Source organism: Anguilla anguilla, chromosome 10 (genome assembly GCF_013347855.1).
Source record: "Anguilla anguilla isolate fAngAng1 chromosome 10, fAngAng1.pri, whole genome shotgun sequence".
NCBI lineage: Eukaryota > Metazoa > Chordata > Actinopteri > Anguilliformes > Anguillidae > Anguilla > Anguilla anguilla.
The window spans coordinates 43,710,011-43,728,370 of NC_049210.1; the positions used below are offsets into that span (position 1 = coordinate 43,710,011).

Sequence of the window (18,360 nt, forward strand, 5' to 3'; positions counted from 1 at the left end):
GCACACACACAAAGCCTCTTTCTCTAGAACACACACATTTCCTTGGCCATTACAAGATATTTTTCATCACCATGACAACCTGTGCTGACAGAACCAGCCCGCGTTTGACCGGGTTTGGTGCTGCAGATGAGTGCAGGCAGGGGGCGTGGCCATGTGTACAGAGGGAGCGAATGGGGTGGAGAGACACTGACCCCCAGGAACATGCCAGCATAACAGCATCATTATAACCATGTGTATGTATGTGCACTCTTCGTATGTATGTCTGTATGTGCGTGTCTGTATGTGTGTTTGCCTATGTGGCTGCTTTGAATACTTAAAAATGTGCCCATTTTTCCTCGTCCCGTCATCTCAGTGTGACCCAGAACAAGCCACATTCGCTCCCTGGACAGGCAATGCTGAATTTCGTTGCTAAAGGAAGGAAGGACACAGCGATCTGTCCTTATTCACCTCTCTGCGGAAGCAATGTTGGCTAAATGTGACTACAAGTCCCACAATGCTTTGCTTCAGAAGGATGACTGAATGCCAGTGCACAAGTTTAAGTCTGGATTGAAGGGTCCATTTTGTAAATGTAAGCCACAGCGACTTACTGAACAGAGCCAGACTGTAGGTCACTCTGCGGTAACATAAATCACAATGAAAATACGAAGGCAATTAAATAAGAAAAGAAACCAAATGATATTAATGCAATCTTTAATAAAAACCCCATTCGTCAAAACACTTTTTAAATATTAATTGCATAATTGCAGTGGGGTTAAAGCAGCGGACGTGGAGCGGGCGCGCTGTAGGTTTCAGCATCAGTCTGGAGCGATGTCTGCTCGCGGCGGGCCTGGAGAGGAGGACGTCTGAATTCTTATGAGCTTCACTCCGTCCTCATTTACCTCCCGCTCCTGATCGCTCACCGGTCCCTGTGTCACGTTCGGAACTGAGGGACGGAACGCAGGAACCGTTTAAAGAATGTGAAGCACAGCCGGGTCCTTTGGAAGACGTGGTTTGCGGGTACCAGGCACACACACACACACACACTCTGGGACAGTCCTGAAACAGACCACCCAACCTTTGATCCTATGCCCTCCTTAAAATTTTGAAAGTATGTAAGAGACGCTAATGAGTCTCTTGCATGCTTTAGGAGTTTGGGGGCTCACCGTGTGGCGCCCTCTGATGGGGGGCGGTGTCCATTGTCTCCAAAAATGATAAACCAATAATAATACTGCTCGTCATCTGTCCGTGTGCGTCTGTATGCATATGCAATATTTACACATTAAAGGACTACACGCAGATTCCCTTTTTCAGGCCAACATTTATTTCCCAACATTCATTGCAAGCGCAGGATTCTGGCCACTTTTCCCGTCTGCCGCTACAACCACATAACCACATATTTCACATTTAATATTTTGTTTTGTTTTTTTTTTATTTCACAAAAAAGTGGCAGAAAAAATTAATAAATTAAAAAGCAAGATATTAAACAGTCATGCATCGACTATACAAACATCCATGTAGAATAATATCTACAGTTAAAACCCAGCAGCGTTCAGACACCCCAGAGCAGATTGGGGAGACAGAGAGGCCTTTGGTGTTTCGAGGAGGGGGGGTGGGGGGGCATTTCTCAGCATTACTTCCGAAATACAAACGCAAAGCCTGAGTTAAAGCAACAGTGTACTGGAGAAGCTCAGCCCTGACTGCTCTGGAAAGAAGGCAGGTTAAGGTAGGGTTTGTATATCACGTAATGCACAGGGGGAGGGGCCAGGCTCGGCTGAGGAGGAGGCCAGCTCAGATGAGGGCGGGGCCAGGCTCAGGTGAGGGCGGGGCCTGGCTGAGGTGAGGGCAGGTCCACGCTCAGATGAGGGCGGGTCCAGGCTCAGGTGAGGGCGGGGCCAGGCTCAGGTGAGGGCGGCCTCGGAGTCGGACAGGTGGTCGTCATCAGCGTTCTCCTCGTTGCTCTCTGCGCTGTAGTCCACCTCTTCCAGGAAGGACTCGTCCTCCTCTAACACACAGGAGCTGGGGCTGCAGGGTCAGGCCAAAACCCATATTACCACAGCAACCAAAGCCCAATTACAGCCAGCGTTACAATACCAGTGCTTTAATGCGCAGTACCAGATGATTATTACTGTAAGTGTTCTAGTGTGCCATATTAGTACAATATTATTATTGTTTAAAACCAATTTATAATAAAAACATGAATTTATTATTTCATTGCTCTAGGACCCCACCTGCTGGCTGAATGACTTTACAGCACTGGCTATTAAAAAAAAAAAAAAAAAAAAGACATTTTGAGCAGTCTTCTCTAATCTACAACAAAAATAAAAGGACAATGATGTACATTCGGTTTTGAGCTAGTGGTGTATTTGTTTACTAAGCTGATGATTTCATATTTTAGATTTTTTTCCTATTTTCTTAAAATGACATCTCTATTATTCCCATGCCCCGACCTGTGAGTCTGTGGGAAAAGGTTCGAGGGGCTGATTTCAAACCCTCAGCCCAAATCCCAGAAAGTAGAACTTTCCCGTTTTTTATCTCAAAGCTGAGAAGAAGCACTCAGCTTTAAGATAAACCAGCAATATTCCAAATAAAAACGCACGTGTCAACACTACACAACAGTGCACTTCTTTCATTCATTTTTATAAATAGCCTATTTTACATTTTTTATTTTATTGGCGGACCCATGTTACAATATTTATTTAATTTCCAGCTTTTTATACCTGAACCTCCTAATATTCGTCTAGCCTCTGTCATAGCGCAGTCATGCAACAAAGTCTCTGACGTATGTTAATTATCAGCAGGCAATAGGTGTTACAACAAACGGTCTATTTATTGTTATTTCTACATTTGTACGTTATTTCTGAAGCCCATAAGGCCCGTTGTCCGTTAGCGCGCACGGCTGGAGCCTTCATCGGAAGCGCTGCCAAATGTTACGCATGCGACGGTCATTAAACTAATTGGTCACGTTCGGGAAGAGATTTCGACAGAAAGAAAAGACCTTTTCAGGAACAGGATGTCGCCGAAGTCCCAGAGAGTCTACATAACGAGGGACCAGGGAGAGAGAGACAAAGGAGGCCTGGCTCGCCTCTTTTTTGACAGCGTGCTCTCTGACGTGGCATGGCGTGCCCCTCTGGCCCTTAGCGCCAGGCTTGCCTCCAGGTTTGTTTAGCTGGAGCAGGTCACTGCAGAGGAACGCGTTTTTGCCGTGCGCTCCACTGTGTGGGACTACGCTCTTTCCAGGTGCAGCACTAGCAGTGTTTCAGTGGGACTGATGCTACTGATGAAAATAACTCTGATGGCAGTCTGTGGTGGAGTGACACTCCCTTACGGAGTCACTGGGTTTGGGGCTGTGGCAATGGCGGGGGGGGGGGGGGGGGGGGGGCAGGGGGGTTAATTCCACTCAGGCGTAATGAGATGCTGAGCTGGTGGGGTGGGGTGGGGTGGGGGGGCAGCGCTCCAGTCCAGGCTGACGTGTTAAAATGCTTCTTGGAGGGAGATAATGCGATTAGGCGCCATTAGAAGAAAACTTCAAATGCAGTAAATGAACGTGGGAGTGCGTCACTGGAGGGGGTACACATCCTCAATTTCATTAACCCCCCAGGGGAGACGCACAGACGGCTGTTCTAGAAGCTCTAAGTGGTTCTCAATATTTCATAAGATAAGTAGTTCAAAACTCAGATGAGACCCACATTAAGGTCTGTAACCTGCATCTTCTGTGTGTCTAAATCAAATCTTCCGATTGACTCATTCGTTTGAGTGTTCATGCAAAAAAGCGTCTCAGATTCCCCGACTGCTGGAAACGCCTTAAACTGGCACAGCAGGTGAGGGAGCTGCCCAGACCAGCTAAACGCTTACGGAAAAGTCCTCATCGCAGCACAGGATGGGTCGGGGTACTCTGTGTGTGTGCACGTGAGTGCGTGTGTGTGTGTGTGTGTATGTGTGTGCGTGTGTCTGAGTGGTGGAGCTGAGGGGGCAGGAGCAGCAGATGGTTGGGGTGTGGTCAATATGACCCCTCGACTGTATCCTCTGTCTCAAAGCCCTGACCCCTGACCCTTGACCCTCATATTCAGTTCAGGAGACACCAGCCCAGCCAATTACATTACACGCCTCGTCTGCATCGCTCACACCTGGGAGTGGCACTCTGTGTGTGCATATGTGTGTGCGTGCGCACGTGTGTGCTGTATGTGCGCATAAAGGTGGAGGTGTGCTTTATGGGAAATGTAGTCTGACCTGGTGATTTTGCAGGTGGTCTGGATGACATCATTCTCCAGGTCCAGGAGGTGGGTGGGGTTCGGCAGCTCCAGGGGGGAAGTGATGCGTTTAAGCTGCAGCAGAGCCACACAGAACTGTGCCCCCATCTCCTCCAGCTCCCGAGTTCCTATCTGCAGACCCTGCAGCAGCACACACACTTAAACACGCACGGCTACACACACACGCTTATACACACACTGCTATATACACACACTTATACACACACTCACACTGCTATATACACACACTTATACACACACTCACACTGCTATCTACACACACTTATACACACACTCACACTGCTATATACACACACAGGGCTATATACACACACTCACACACACACTCACACTGCTATATACACACACGGCTATATACGGTGTGGTTCAGATATAGTTGTATTATGGAGTGCTTATTCTCCACTATACAAGCTCCCTGTGCCCTTCATGATTGATTTGAAGACTCTTTTACTCATTTTTAAAACACTAAGTGGTCTGGCACTTTCATACATTTGTGAAATATTAACGAGTTATCAGCCCATATAAAATTTCTGATACCAACATGTCAAGATGCTCAATGTGTTAAGAGGTGGTGAAACGACTCATTGTATGCACCAACACCGTCTCAACAAATCAGAGGAAATATTTACATACAATCCATTTAAACAGCTGGATATTTTAATGAAGTTCCATACTACAATGAATACTGAAATTCAGGTCAAGTACCTTGCTTAACAGATAAAAGTCAAACCCAAAGGTTTGAATTAAAATCCCAGTTTACATACCACCACACTACAGTACCATCCCTTACTGCGTCTTCACCTGTAATGTATTTTTTAGTTTCCTTTTTATGTTTTTATTTTTTGTGAAGCATGTCAGGGGAGTTACAGTGTAGTTATGGTGTAGTTAATATGGAGTTACGGTGTAGGTAAGGGGAGTTACGGTGGAGTTAAGGGGAGTTATGGTGTAGTTACGGTGTAGTTAAGGTGTAGTTATGGTGTAGTTAAGGTGTAGTTAAGGGGAGTTATGGTGTAGTTACGGTGTAGTTAAGGGGAGTAATGGTGTAGTTACGGTGTAGTTAAGGTGTAGTTAAGGGGAGTTATGGTGGAGTTAAGGTGTAGTTAAGGGGAGTTATGGTGTAGTTACGGTGTAGTTAAGGTGTAGTTAAGGGGAGTAACGGTGTAGTTAAGGGGAGTTATGGTGTAGTTACGGTGTAGTTAAGGTGTAGTTAAGGGGCGTTACGGTGTAGTTACGGTGTAGTTAAGGGGAGTAATGGTCTGTACCTTGTACCTGCCCTGATCACAGCCGCACAGCGTGCTCTCCATGGTGTAGCTCTTCTGCACTCCGATCTCCCTCCACACCACCACACGAGCCGTGGACTCCTTGGACTTCTCCACCACAAAGCTGCAGCTGGACATGCTGAAGGCCGGGGCCACCTGGCTCAAGATCTTCGGCAGAGTCTGAGGAACACATTAAGCCAACCGCCACAGTATATACCATATATATGGTATGTGTCTATATGCGTTGTGTGTGTGTGTATCCTGTTTATGTGTATGTGTGTGTGTGTGCTCACCCTATACCCCAGGTCTTCCTGCAGGTCACAGGAAGTGGAGCTGATGTTGGTCTGCCACATCGTCTCCTTCATGCTGCAGCCGTACATGAAGACATTCTTCTTACGAGAGTGACCGTGATAATCACAATACACCTGCAAGCACAGGGAGGAGGGGTTTAACCACCGGGGGAGGGGCTTAGCTGCAGAGGGAGGGGTTTAACCACAGGGGGAGCGGCTAGGAGCAGGGGGAGGGGCTGCATACAGAACACTGGACACCTGCCTGACACTCCCTGCCGCAACACACACACACACACACACACTCACACAAGCTCACCAGTGGCGCCCTCTGCACGGCAGACAGGTACTGCAGCAGGCCCTTGGTGTGGTAGATTGTGGGGTGCAGCTCCGCGTTGGGGTTCAGCCACTGGCGATTCAGGTCCTCCCCGCTCAGAGAGCACCGGTGACTGAAACGGGAAACCATCTTACACACCATCGCCACCGCTACACAACAAACGCCACTAATACAAACACTACTGACACCACCAACACCAGCACTAACACTACTGCCAAAACAAACATTAGCGCCAGTAACACCACCAATAACGGACACCTCCAGCACTGATGACACTAACACAGACACCACTAACACTAACACTACAGACGGCAGCAGTAACATTAGCACTGTCGCCAGCAGTAATACACTACCATCACATGAAAAATCTTGACAGTTAAACTGCAGTTCTTCATAGGGATTTAAAGGAACCAGCCAATCAGCTTCTGGGACCAGAGCGGTTCCAGGAAGTGCTTCGCTCAGCTGCAGCAGTGCAGCAGAAGTACCGGACGCGGCGGAGGCACTGACTTGCCGTTGATGACTCCGTCGGGGTTGAGCATGGGGACGATCTTGAAGATGAAGGCCTCCCTCAGGCTCTGGGCAGTAGGGGTACTGCTCATCAGGAACTCCAGCGTGCCCTTCATCACCCAGCTGGCGTTGGTCTCGCCCGGGTGCACCCGCGCCGTCAGGAACACGTACGGCCGGTTCCCTGAGCACAGAACACGGAACCTCGCTGAGCTGAGCACACAGGGCTAATCCAAGCTAGCATCACTGTGTTAATATGAGCTAATCCCGCAGAGCTAATCTGAGCTAGCCTCACTGTGTTAATCTGAGCTAACCACACAGTGCTAATCTGAGCTAGCCTCACTGTGATAATATGAGCTAATCCCGCAGAGCTAATCTGAGCTAGCCTCACTGTGTTAATCTGAGCTAACCACACAGTGCTAATCTGAGCTAACCACACAGTGCTAATATGAGCTAACCTCACTGTGTTAATATGAGCTAATCCCGCAGAGCTAATCTGAGCTAACCTCACTGTGTTAATCTGAGCTAATCTCGCAGAGCTAATTTGGGTTTACTCCTCAATGCTAATCTCAGTTTACCCCACAGTGCTAATCTGAATTGACCTCACGCTGCTCATCTGAGTTTACTCCACAATGATAATCTGAATTCACCTCACACTGCTAATCTGAGCGAAGCCAAACCTGTGTCATCTCACAGCACTATCCACAGCCACAAGACTGACGGAAACCCACGGAGACTCACTGAGCTGGCAGACGTGTTCGGGCGCAGGGGACTCCGGCATGGCGGTGATGGTGAGCACAGGGCAGCCGTTACCCCCCAGAGTCTCACACAGCACGTCCCGGTGCAGGTAAATCCGGGCTGTGCGCTGAGCCTCCAGCTTCAGCAGGTGCATCTGGGGGAGAGGAGTGTGAGATCAAACTAATAATACCATTAACTCCTTTAACCCCATTAATACCATGAACCTTATAAACACCATTAACCTGTCCATTAGTAACCCATTGAAAGGTTGGTTTGGAACAACTTCACATAATTATAAGTCAGTGTTCTAGAACTCCATTCCTTTCAATTACCAGTATTGATTGTGACATCAGCATTAGAACGTTCAGTTAACAACATTCTAATCACATATTTGTAATCTGTAGAGCCATTGCTGTGTACCTTGAGGGTGGAGAAGGTGTAGGGGTAGTGGTAAGCGAAGTAGCAGACGTCGTCCTTGTGATGGAAGGTGACGGTGAAACTCAGGGTGTAGTACGACTTGCCCTTCTGCCCCCCCGCTGCCATAGAGCTCCGGGAGAAGTGATTCCTGGGGCCAGTCAACCAATCAGGTTAAAGCATCTCACTGACGGACATATAAGTATGATCTACTGAGAAGAGATATTTTTGAGGGAAAACAGAAATATGAAAACAGCAGGGGAACTCTCTTCCTCCAGGCACTGCACTCACAGCCAGATTTAAATGAGCAGATACTGCCCCCCTGTGGCCAAGGGAGGAATCACATCTGCAGAAACTAGGCAGAGATGCTGGATTCTTTCATCTCACAACAGTCAAAAATCAACACTGGATCCCTGTGCCACAGTAAAATGACCGAGGCTGGGGTGGGAGGGAATGTGGTCTGAGGGCTGAGGGTTGGGCCCGCACTCACTTGTAGTAGCAGATGTCCGTGCCGGTGCGGACCCAACGCGGCTGCCCCCTGATGGCTTCCTGAACTGAGTACATCAGCACCTGCATACCTGCAGAGGCATTCAGAACACCAATCACAGAGCGAGCCTGTGACCGAGCTGACCAACCACAGAGTCCCGTATGACAAACAAACCAGAGTGATAAGACTGGCCAAACTGATCAAGAGAGAAGCTACTGGATTCAAGCTGCAAGAGAGCTGTGTTGTGTCCTTCTGGGTGCTTATGTGTGTGTGTGCGTGTATGCGTGTGTGCATCCATATGTGCTTGCGGGTGGGCAGGTATGTGTGTTCATGTGCGTGCACGTGTGTGTGTGCGTGTCTGTGTGTGAGCGTGGCTGCTCGTGTGTGCACTCTTTAGGGTGGGCGTACCGTAGTTGAACTGGCTGTTGGACTTCTCACAGTTGATGATGTTGAAGCGGTAGGGGGTGCCAACGCGCATGCCGCTCACTTCAAAGTAGAACCACTGGTGGTAATGGTTACTGTTGATGTCAGGGTTCAGGATGAGGTCATACTCAGACCTGCAAAACAGCAACCCTTCAGCTGAGCCTCAGAATCTCACAGTGAAGCATGAACACGCACAATACGTCAGTGTGGAAACCATGTGACAGGAAGTATCTCTTACTTTCTCACTTGGACAGCCTTCCTCAGGTTTCCGGACTCAAACTGCGAGTTGAATTTCAGAGCCTCGCCTTCGCTGATCACTGGAGACCTGAGACACGGAGGGCAGTGAGACGGGCTCAAACCCTGCAGGGGTCAAGGGTCAAAGTTCACACCGGGACAGAGGCGCAGCGCTCACCGCTGCAGGTGCAGGTCCAGGTCATACACCACTTTCTCCAGGATGTCTGCAGGGTGGATTAGCCGCTCGATGTCCTGGAAGATTTTTGTCCTGCATAAAGCACGGCATTGCAGAGCGAATTAGCACAGGTTATAGGTGGAATTATCAAAATGGTTGATCTGATGAACAACTGAACAAGAACTAGACTATAATGAGTGAACAGTTTTAGAAGTGCCCTAAGCTCCTGAAGAAGTGCTATAGGTTGTCAGGGAAGTGCCCTACTCTCTCAGGGAAGTGCCCTACGCTCTCAGGGAAGTGCCCTACACTCTCAGGAAAGTTCCCTGCGTTCTCCCTACACTCAGGGAAGTCCCCTATGCTCTCAGGGAAGTCCCCTACGCTTTAAGGGAAATGCCCTACTCTCTCAGGGAAGTCCCCTACGCTCAAAGGGAAGTGCTCCACGTTCTCAGGCAAGTGGCCTCACCGCTGGACCCCGTACCCCCTCTCCAGGATGTGCTCGGGGAAGGGCGGAGGGACGTGTCCGAAGTAGTCGGGGTAGGCCACCTCGGCGTACCGCGGGACGGAGCGCGTGCTCTTCACCATGTGGATGTACAGCTCGGGGTCGTGCAGCGGCAGCATGGCCGCCGTGTCCGGCACCTCCAGGCAGGCCTGCTCCCCCGACGACAGCGAGCTGGTGTCGTCCTCGCAGTCGCGGTCCCGCTCGCAGGCGGGCCGCAGGTTGTCCTCGCGCTCGTAGACGGGCGGCGGCGGCGGCGGCGGCGAGTCCGACACGCCCAGCGCCACGCGCTCCAGGTCCTGCGCCAGCTCCTGCTCGGGGCGGGGCCTGTGGGCGTGGTCACAGTCCTTAGCGATGGTGATGCTGTCCACGCGCAGGGGCGCGTTGCCGGGGTCCTCGCTGGCCGGGCGGGGCTCCCTGTGGGCGGAGCCAGGGAGAGGCTGGGCCGGTACCTGCGCGGTAGGAACGATGATTGGACCTACGGATTTTGGAGCGTGTGGTCCCAGGTTCGAAAACGTGTCCTCACCGCTATCAAAATGGTGCTGCAGTGAGAGACTTGTATCAGCAATGTGGAGAACATCATTACAGCTACAGCTACAGCTACAGCTACAGTAACAGCTAAAACTACTGCTACAACTACAGCACAGCTACCGCTACCGCTACAGCTACAGGACAGCTACAGCTACAGCTACAGCTACAGCTACAGCTACAACTACAGTAACAGCTAAAACTACTGCTACAACTACAGCACAGCTACAGCTACAGCTACAACTACAGCACAGCTACAGCTACAACCACAGCACAGCTACAGCTACAGCACAGCTACAGCTACAACTACAGCACAGCTACCGCTACAGCTACAACTACAGCACAGCTACAGCCATAACTCCAAGGCAGCTACAGCTAGAACTATAGCACATAAACACATTAGCCCAGTACCATCTGAGAACAGTCCATAATCGACTTCTTACAAGGCGGATGATGTTGAACGAACATCACGCGTTCAGACCCAAGCGAGCGCGGGAACACATTTCACCTGAAAATCCTCAGAAAGTTCTGGAAAGAAGCGCTCGTACATCTTCAGCTCGTGCAGGGGCCGGGTGAGGTTCTGTTTGGGGCGGAGCTTACTGATGTCGGTTTCGATGTCGTCACTCTGGGGAGAGACAGAGCGGAGGAACACTGAAGCAGACGGGACAGGGAACCCGCATTAGAGCTCGAGTGAGGCTCAGTTATGTTTCTCCTACACTGTAAGCCACTCGGGGTCACAGCATCTGTGGAATGCATGTAGGGCGTATAATGTAACACAACACTGATCATGTATATGTGTTTATATATACGTGTGTGTGTGTGTGTGTGTGTGCACACTACATTTCAGGTATTTAATGAATGCTCTTACTCAGATAGACTTACACAGATTACATTTTTACAACCCATCTATAGCTAGATATATACTGAAGTACATCAGATGAAGTACCTTGCATATAGGTATGTGTGTGTGTGTGTATGTGTGTGAACATTTCAGGCACTGTAAGGTGGGGAGTCTGTGATGAGGAAGGGGTCAGTTATGTGGGAGGAGTCTGTGTACCGGAGTGTTGCGATCTTTCTCTTCCTCTTCATTCTCTGTGTCGTCGTTATCATCACTGTCATCCAACACGTCGTCCACTGAAGAGAACAATACACGCACTGGGTCACACGACAACTAACTTACAATACACACTACACACACTCCAGTATACAAACTACACCACATAAAAGGTCGTTAAAAAAAAAGCAAGTCTCCCGAAAAGAATGAAAGCTGTAATAAAGACAAAGGGTGAACACACCAAATACTGAAAGATTGTGCATAGCTGTGGAGGTCTACAGGCATGGGGGGGGTTTGAGGGTAGGGGGGTATGGGGGGGGGGGCGCAGGAGAGACGCACCGTCAGGCGATTGGTTGTACATTTCGGCGACAGGCCCTCCTGGGGGCAGGTGGGGCAGGGGGTGCTGGAAGACGCTCTTGATGGTGGTCAGGGGCAGGCGGTTTTTGGGGAAACACTTGCGCATTATGAGGCTGGAGGAGTTCACCAGGGGATCCAGCGTCCGCACGGGGAGGCACTCCTGTAACCACAGCAACACCGCTGATCGCCACAGGGGGGCGACAAACCACACGCAACCACTACATTCAGCCTCTCTAGACATTTAAAAAGAGAGTGACAAACTGAGAGAGAGAGAGACAAACTGAGAGAGAGAGAGAGACGGACAGAGAGAGAGGACTCACAGTGGATGTGCTGTAGAGAATTCTCATTCCATGAGCATCAACGAAGGCCTTCCTGCCCAGTTTAATGTTGGTGATGTTTTTGATGCATCCCAGAATGCCCTTGCGTATGAGCATGTGCCTGTGGCGGGTGTCGTTGCGGTGCCAGTCCTGGTAGAGGGCAAGCAGCACGGGCACGTACGCCCGGTCCACCGCACGCCGGGCGTTGGTCTCTGTGGGCAGGAGGTCAATAATAACTGTACAAACAGTCACCGAGTCGCGGTGTCAGTCACAGTTTGAATCATAGAGTCAGTTAGAATCACCAAGTCGCGGTGGCAGTCAAAGTTAGAATCACAGTCAGTTAGAATCACAGAGTCACAGTGTCAGTCACAGTTAGATTCACAGAGTCACAGTGTCAGTCACAGTTAGATTCACAGAGTCAGTCACAGTTAGATTCACAGAGTCAGTCACAGTTAGAGTCAGAGAGTCACAGTTACTCACTCGACTTCAGCAGGGCTGCAACTGTGTCCAGGGCCACTCTGCAAAATGAATTAACCAAAAATCAACCAATAAATCGAACAACCAAACACACTCGGAGACACACACATACACACTTGCTGAGACACAGACACACACACACACACACACACTCGGTCCCTCTCTCAGTACTTACTTCAGCAGACTGCTGCTCTTCTTGTTGTATGGGCAGATGACTTTGAACAGTACATCGATGACGCCATTCTTCCCCAGGGAGACAGCGTTAACAGCTAGACAAACAAATACACGATCAGAAAGAATACCAGAATACACTACTGTGTACACGTCGTTGGTTTCACACAGACACTGGACTTATACATGGTTGCTGGTCATATACATGGTTGCTGATCACATGCACGTTCGCTGATCATATAAATGGTTGCTGATCTTCTGCACAATTGCTGATCATATACACGGTTGTTGGTCATACACAGTTGCAGGTCATATACACGGTTGCTGGTCATATACATGGTTGCTGATCACATACATGGTTGCTGATCTTCAATACAATTGCTGATCATATACACGGTTGTTGGTCATACACAGTTGCAGGTCAAATACACGGTTGCTGGTCATATACACGGTTGCTGGTCATATACACAGTTTCAGGTCATAAAAAACGGTTGCTGGTTGTATACACGGTTGCTGGTCATATACACAGTTTCAGGTCATATAAATGGTTGCTGGTCATATACACAGTTGCAGGTCATATACATGGTTGCTGGTCATACTCACAGTTGGCGGAGTAGGCGCGTAGGACCTGCAGGCAGGGCAGCAGCAGTTTGTGGTTCTGCAGGTTTTGTTTCAGCAGGTTAGCGGTGATGTTCAGAGCACCATGGATGCGCGCTTTGATGCCAAACTTCTTATCTGTGAGAGCGATAACAGAGCTTAGGACCTGGCTGCAGAGGAGGGACAGCCTGACTGTGCGTGTCTGCTCTCTCATCTTACAGGAAAAACATAGAGGATTTTCACAGATTTCAGAGACCTGATGGCACATTTTACCCACAAGGCAGTGCTCAGCTCTTGAACTGAACAACAGGAAAAGGTCACAAGCAAAGCAAACCATTATTTCAAAGTCGCTTTAAGTTATTAAGCGAATAAAGAAAAGAAGGTAGGCTTGTCGCAATGTTCGGTTTAACCAGTGGCATACGGTGCGCAAGCCAAGACAGGTTTAGTCTCGGCTTACATAAGGCTACACCGGTCTTGCGCAAGCCAACGCATTTTTAAAAATTTCCAACGCAAAACTGTGCATGTTTCGCCAACATTATGTAAAACCGTGGATACATGTACTCTTCATTCCGAGAATACTGACGGCAAAGATCACACACATACGCACGTTCAAATAAAACGTTTTGCCAAAACAAATGCATGCAGTTACATTGTCCAATTACCTATATTTATTTAAATCACCAAAGTTGATTTAACCACAAAAAAAACACAACCAACAAAAACTATGAGTTTTTAAAAATAAAACCAATTCAAGTTCTACAGTAATTTTGTCTTGACTAAAACGAATGGAGAAGGCGTGACTAAAATATGACTAAAACTAAAATGCATTTTAGTCAAATGAATAAGACCATGACTAAATCAAAAACTGGTGGCGAAAACACTGCAGTAATCTCTAAGGAAATTTCTAGACTAAATATTACTTTAATCTCAAAGGCAGGTATGCAGTTCATATAGTATTCTCAAACATGAACATACAGAGCACACAGGAATTTGCTCCTCCCAAAGGGGGTGGAGCCTCAGTAATGAGATGGAATGGTGGCAGAGAGAGTCCTCACCTTTTGGTCCGACTTTGGCCAGAATTGAGTGCAACTGCAGCATGACCTCATCACTGGGCGGGGTCTCCTTACTGACGCTTAGCAACAGCTGCAGCAGGATTGCAGTCCCCCCCTTTGAAACTAGCACCCCTACCCTGTGGCCACCACCTGGACAAAAAAACAAAAAAAACACGTTGTACCCAGATACTGAGCTGAGTCATCCAGCTAGACAGCATCTTCACAGCCTCTACCATTCAATCAGATCACATTCAAAAAGCCTGTACAAATTAAGACTCTCGTTGCATTAACCAATCATGATGGCCACAGCTACCATTCCGAAATAACCAGGTAATACAACCAGTCTACAAAAAAGGAAACCAGGTAGACACAAAAGAGCACGCTCAATAACGTCCCACATCCGCTGATCCTGACTGGCAGCCAGACTGAGGCACACACAGGGCTGATAGGTCAGACAGGGCTGCTCGCAGAGAGGAAGACAGCAGATCACTCACCCGCAGACACCAGCTCATTCAGAATGTAGAGGATATTCAGCACTGTCTGTGGGTCCCTTGTGGTCTAGAAAACAAAAGGCATGCAAGGAATGTGACCCCTCACACTCAAACACACTGTAGAGAGCGGTGTAGCATTGCACGGGGTGTGTACGGTGCGCTTTCTGTAAGACTCCACGCTTAATATGAGAAACTTGCCTCTAACGAAGCCAGGATGACCTCCATTCCAGTCGAACCTTTGGCCATGATCTCTTTCCTGGTTTTCTCTGAATGACAGAAGCAGAGAAAATAATGTCTTCTTAAACCCGTTACTACAGTAATCGTCATGGTTAGTGCGGTAAGTGTTAGGGTTAGCACGGTAAGTGTCATGGTTAGCGCGGTAAGTGTAATGGTCAGTGCGGTAAGTGTAATGGTCAGTGCGGTAAGTGTAATGGTCAGTGCGGTAAGTGTCATGCTTAGCGCGGTAAGTGTAATGGTCAGTGCGGTAAGTGTAATGGTCAGTGCGGTAAGTGTAATGGTCAGTGCGGTAAGTGTCATGCTTAGCGCGGTAAGTGTAATGGTCAGTGCGGTAAGTGTCATGCTTAGCGCGGTAAGTGTAATGGTCAGTGCGGTAAGTGTAATGGCCCGGTCAGTATAATGTTTAGTGCTGAGTAGATTATCTATGCTGTATTCAGTACATGGAGCAGCTCCATCTGCAGCAGGGCTTGGGATGGGGTCAGGGACAGGGTGTGTGGAGTGATTTGGGGCGAGGTTCTGCAGACTGAAAGAGGTGAAAGAGGCTTTCAGCGCTTGTCAGACTCAGTGGAGGCATGGGGGGTAACACAGGGCTCTGGGTCACAGAGAGGAGCGGTGGGGGCGCGGGTGGGGGTGGGGGGTGGTCAGGTGTCCCTGTCAGCTGAGTCACTCAGAAGGGAGGGATCACATTACATCTCCCCACACAAACACTGACATATTTACAGCGCTCAGTCCAGGTCAAGTCAGGATACTCACCCACAGCTCACACATGTACATTACACACTCAGATATTACACACTCACACTCTACACATACACTCACACATTACACACCCAAAACAGACACACAGACCACACAATCACACTCTACAGTACATACTTACATATTACACACTCACACATTATACATTAAGGACACTATACACTCACTTACCCAAAACACATTACACACTGCACAAACACACTACACATGCACACAAAAATACACACAATCACACCACACGACCACATATACTCTACACCCCACTGGCACACAAACACACACTACATGCGCACACGCACATACACACACTATACGGGACAAAGTGCTGGGTGGGATACCTTGTGTCTGAAGGAGGTGCAGGATCTTGGCTGTGACGTGTCGGGCGAATTCCACATCGCTGAAAGCCGCCTCACCGTTGATCTTCTCCAACTGGCCCAGCAGCATCAACACCCTCGAGTTACTGGGAATTCTGGGAAAAGGACTGTTTTATAAACACCACATGCCATGTCACATGACCCGCACCACAAACAGAACTCCAGCGCTGCTGAATCCCCATAACATCACCACAGACGGACACATAAACTGTTTGCATTGGCCGTTGAATGCATGCAGACACGCACTCATTAACGCACTTAACCTCATAGACGCACTGTATAACTATGCACGCACACACACACACGCTCATAAACGCACTGAAGAACCATGCACACAAGCACACGCTCATAAACGCACTGAAGAACCATGCACGCACGCACACGCTCATAAACGCACTGAAGAACCATGCACATACGCGCGCACTCATAAATGCACTGAAGAATCGTGTGGGTTCGCTGCCCATGCAAAAAGGCTTGCAAAGCAGATGTGGTGAGACAGGAAAAAGCATTACTGCCATACAGCGGAAGCTTACTTATCCAGAGACTAATCACTAGAGAGCAGGGAGAGTATCTCACCGCTGCCAATTATTTAGAGCACAACACACAGAGGCCAGGACATGGGCACACCGTGGTTGTCAGGGTTACACAGCGGGACAGAACCGTAGGGCAAGGTGAAGCGGAACAGGACAGCAGCATCTGACTTAGATTCTGTCATACGCAAATGCTCCTGCTTAATTTAGGTTAAAAAAATTGTATCATAAGCTGATCGTTTTCAGCAAAACAACGCTAGTCATGCCACACTAGGCACATTCCCCTCTCCAGACCACAGACCAAGAGCCCAGCAGGAAATGTGCTTAGTCATGCAGTACCAGCTATGTGTGAGTGTGTGTGTGTGCGAGTTTTTCAGCATAAGCCAGTACTCACCCTTTCTCTGTCGTCATTTTGGATTTACTCATTTCTCCTCTTTCACTTCACCATTTCAATGTTCTGCAAAAAAATAATTTCATACGGAATATGAATTCTAAAATTTTTATAATCATCTAAGAGACTCATTAAGCAATGTCATTCAGCAGTCACCACAGGCCACCTTATTAGTGCCATCCCAAAAACACTTTTACACATGAAATGCAATCACATTGGTCTAGGTCCACACAAAGGAACACAGCAATAAGGGAATAGGTGTCTTGTATCTTGAAACAACAGTACTAATGTAATTACTTAGCACGGAAACTGAGATCCATTACAAAATTCTGACATCGGAGACCCGAATACACAGACCAGAGGTACCAAGAAACATATTTGCCGTTTCAAAACGGAGGAACAGATATCATCCCCGCCCATACCACTGAAAGACGCATAGTCAGAACACATGTGAATCACGCAGCTATGACAACATGGTTAACACCAGTTGTAACCTATATAATGGTTAGACAATGTAGCTATATAACGTTAATGGTTATAGATCCTGAGCATGCACACTAAATAAAAAAGAATAATTGTGCGCGTCCCTTCATCATGTGACAGCAAGTTAGCTGCGATTAGCATTTCTTATTAGCACCCCAAGACGAATCCTGGACTCACTTTTACTCAAACAATATAAATTAATTAGAGCTAGCCAGATCCTCTGGGCAAGATAACTACTTATCGAAAAAAATAAATCAATGTGGCAGTTAAATAATACCTAATTTAGGTGCATTGTCGTTCGTTAAACCTAAATTAGAAGAACAGCTCACTAGCTACTTTCCTCAGTGTTGTGACATTAATGATATTCCGTGCATCCAATTAGCAATCAAGAGCAAAAGCGAAAAACTAACAATCTAGTCTAACTGGCCAGCAAGCTAAACGAAGACATTTGCAGTATTGTCAGTCCGTTAGCAGAACAAATTGGGCTCGATATCGAAATTCTTACTTGCAGGTCAGCCACCTTGCTAGCGATTAAACTGCAATAACTGTCGCTGCAATCCGTAGTATCGCCGCTAGATTGTCAAACTAGGGAATGTTAGCTAACTAGCCAGCGACCGTTGCACCTGCCCTGCTAAGTAAACATTTAGCTACGGAGCTAGTAACAGCTGGTTTACACACAGTTTATACAAAATATTGAGAGGACAGCTAAAACCCAGAAAGAATGCATGAAATAAGATAATTTACAAACCATCAATTACAGGAAGCGTTGCCACATAGACGGGAGGTTATTCATAATTTCAACACAGCTCATGAAATGAAATGTCCCGACGTTGACTAGCAATGATAACAACGCCAGACAGTTCCGAAAACCATAGCTGTCAATTACTTAAGTAATAACGCGAGAATTGGAAACATGCGATTTGCGATTTGTAGTTCTTCAG

General features: G+C 48.0%; 1 protein-coding gene across 2 annotated transcripts; it reads right to left on the bottom strand.

Moving 5' to 3' along the window:
* Positions 1-1,277: 1,277 nt before the first annotated feature.
* On the bottom strand, positions 1,278-18,324 carry agtpbp1 (ATP/GTP binding protein 1). Of its 2 annotated transcripts, none has more exons than XM_035379024.1 (26): positions 18,168-18,324; positions 16,940-17,002; positions 15,980-16,110; positions 14,844-14,911; positions 14,649-14,712; positions 14,158-14,304; positions 13,109-13,240; positions 12,510-12,603; positions 12,338-12,375; positions 11,861-12,069; positions 11,523-11,700; positions 11,187-11,263; positions 10,638-10,754; positions 9,569-10,143; positions 9,109-9,198; positions 8,935-9,021; positions 8,682-8,830; positions 8,277-8,364; positions 7,793-7,937; positions 7,376-7,526; positions 6,638-6,818; positions 6,113-6,242; positions 5,800-5,931; positions 5,510-5,686; positions 4,207-4,367; positions 1,278-2,001 (listed from the first exon to the last, which is right to left on the bottom strand). In XM_035379024.1, the coding sequence occupies exons 2-26, from the start codon at positions 16,969-16,971 to the stop codon at positions 1,878-1,880; spliced, it is 3,477 nt and encodes a 1,158-aa protein (XP_035234915.1). In that variant the 5' UTR covers positions 16,972-17,002; positions 18,168-18,324; the 3' UTR covers positions 1,278-1,877. The 2 variants fall into 2 exon arrangements, with proteins under 2 accessions (XP_035234915.1, XP_035234914.1); XM_035379023.1 differs by having other exon boundaries at positions 15,980-16,122.
* Between the last annotated feature and the right edge of the window lie 36 nt (positions 18,325-18,360).

Bases quoted from the DNA above. Each gene is read 5' to 3' on its own strand.
- agtpbp1 (XM_035379023.1), bottom strand. From the start codon at position 16,971: ATGAGTAAATCCAAAATGACGACAGAGAAAGG. The intron at 12,604-13,108 runs GTGAGTATGACC...TTGTTTGTCTAG, and splicing joins ACGCGCCTACTCCGCCAACT to CTGTTAACGCTGTCTCCCTG. The intron at 6,243-6,637 runs GTCAGTGCCTCC...TTCCCGTTTCAG, and splicing joins GACGGAGTCATCAACGGCAA to TCACCGGTGCTCTCTGAGCG.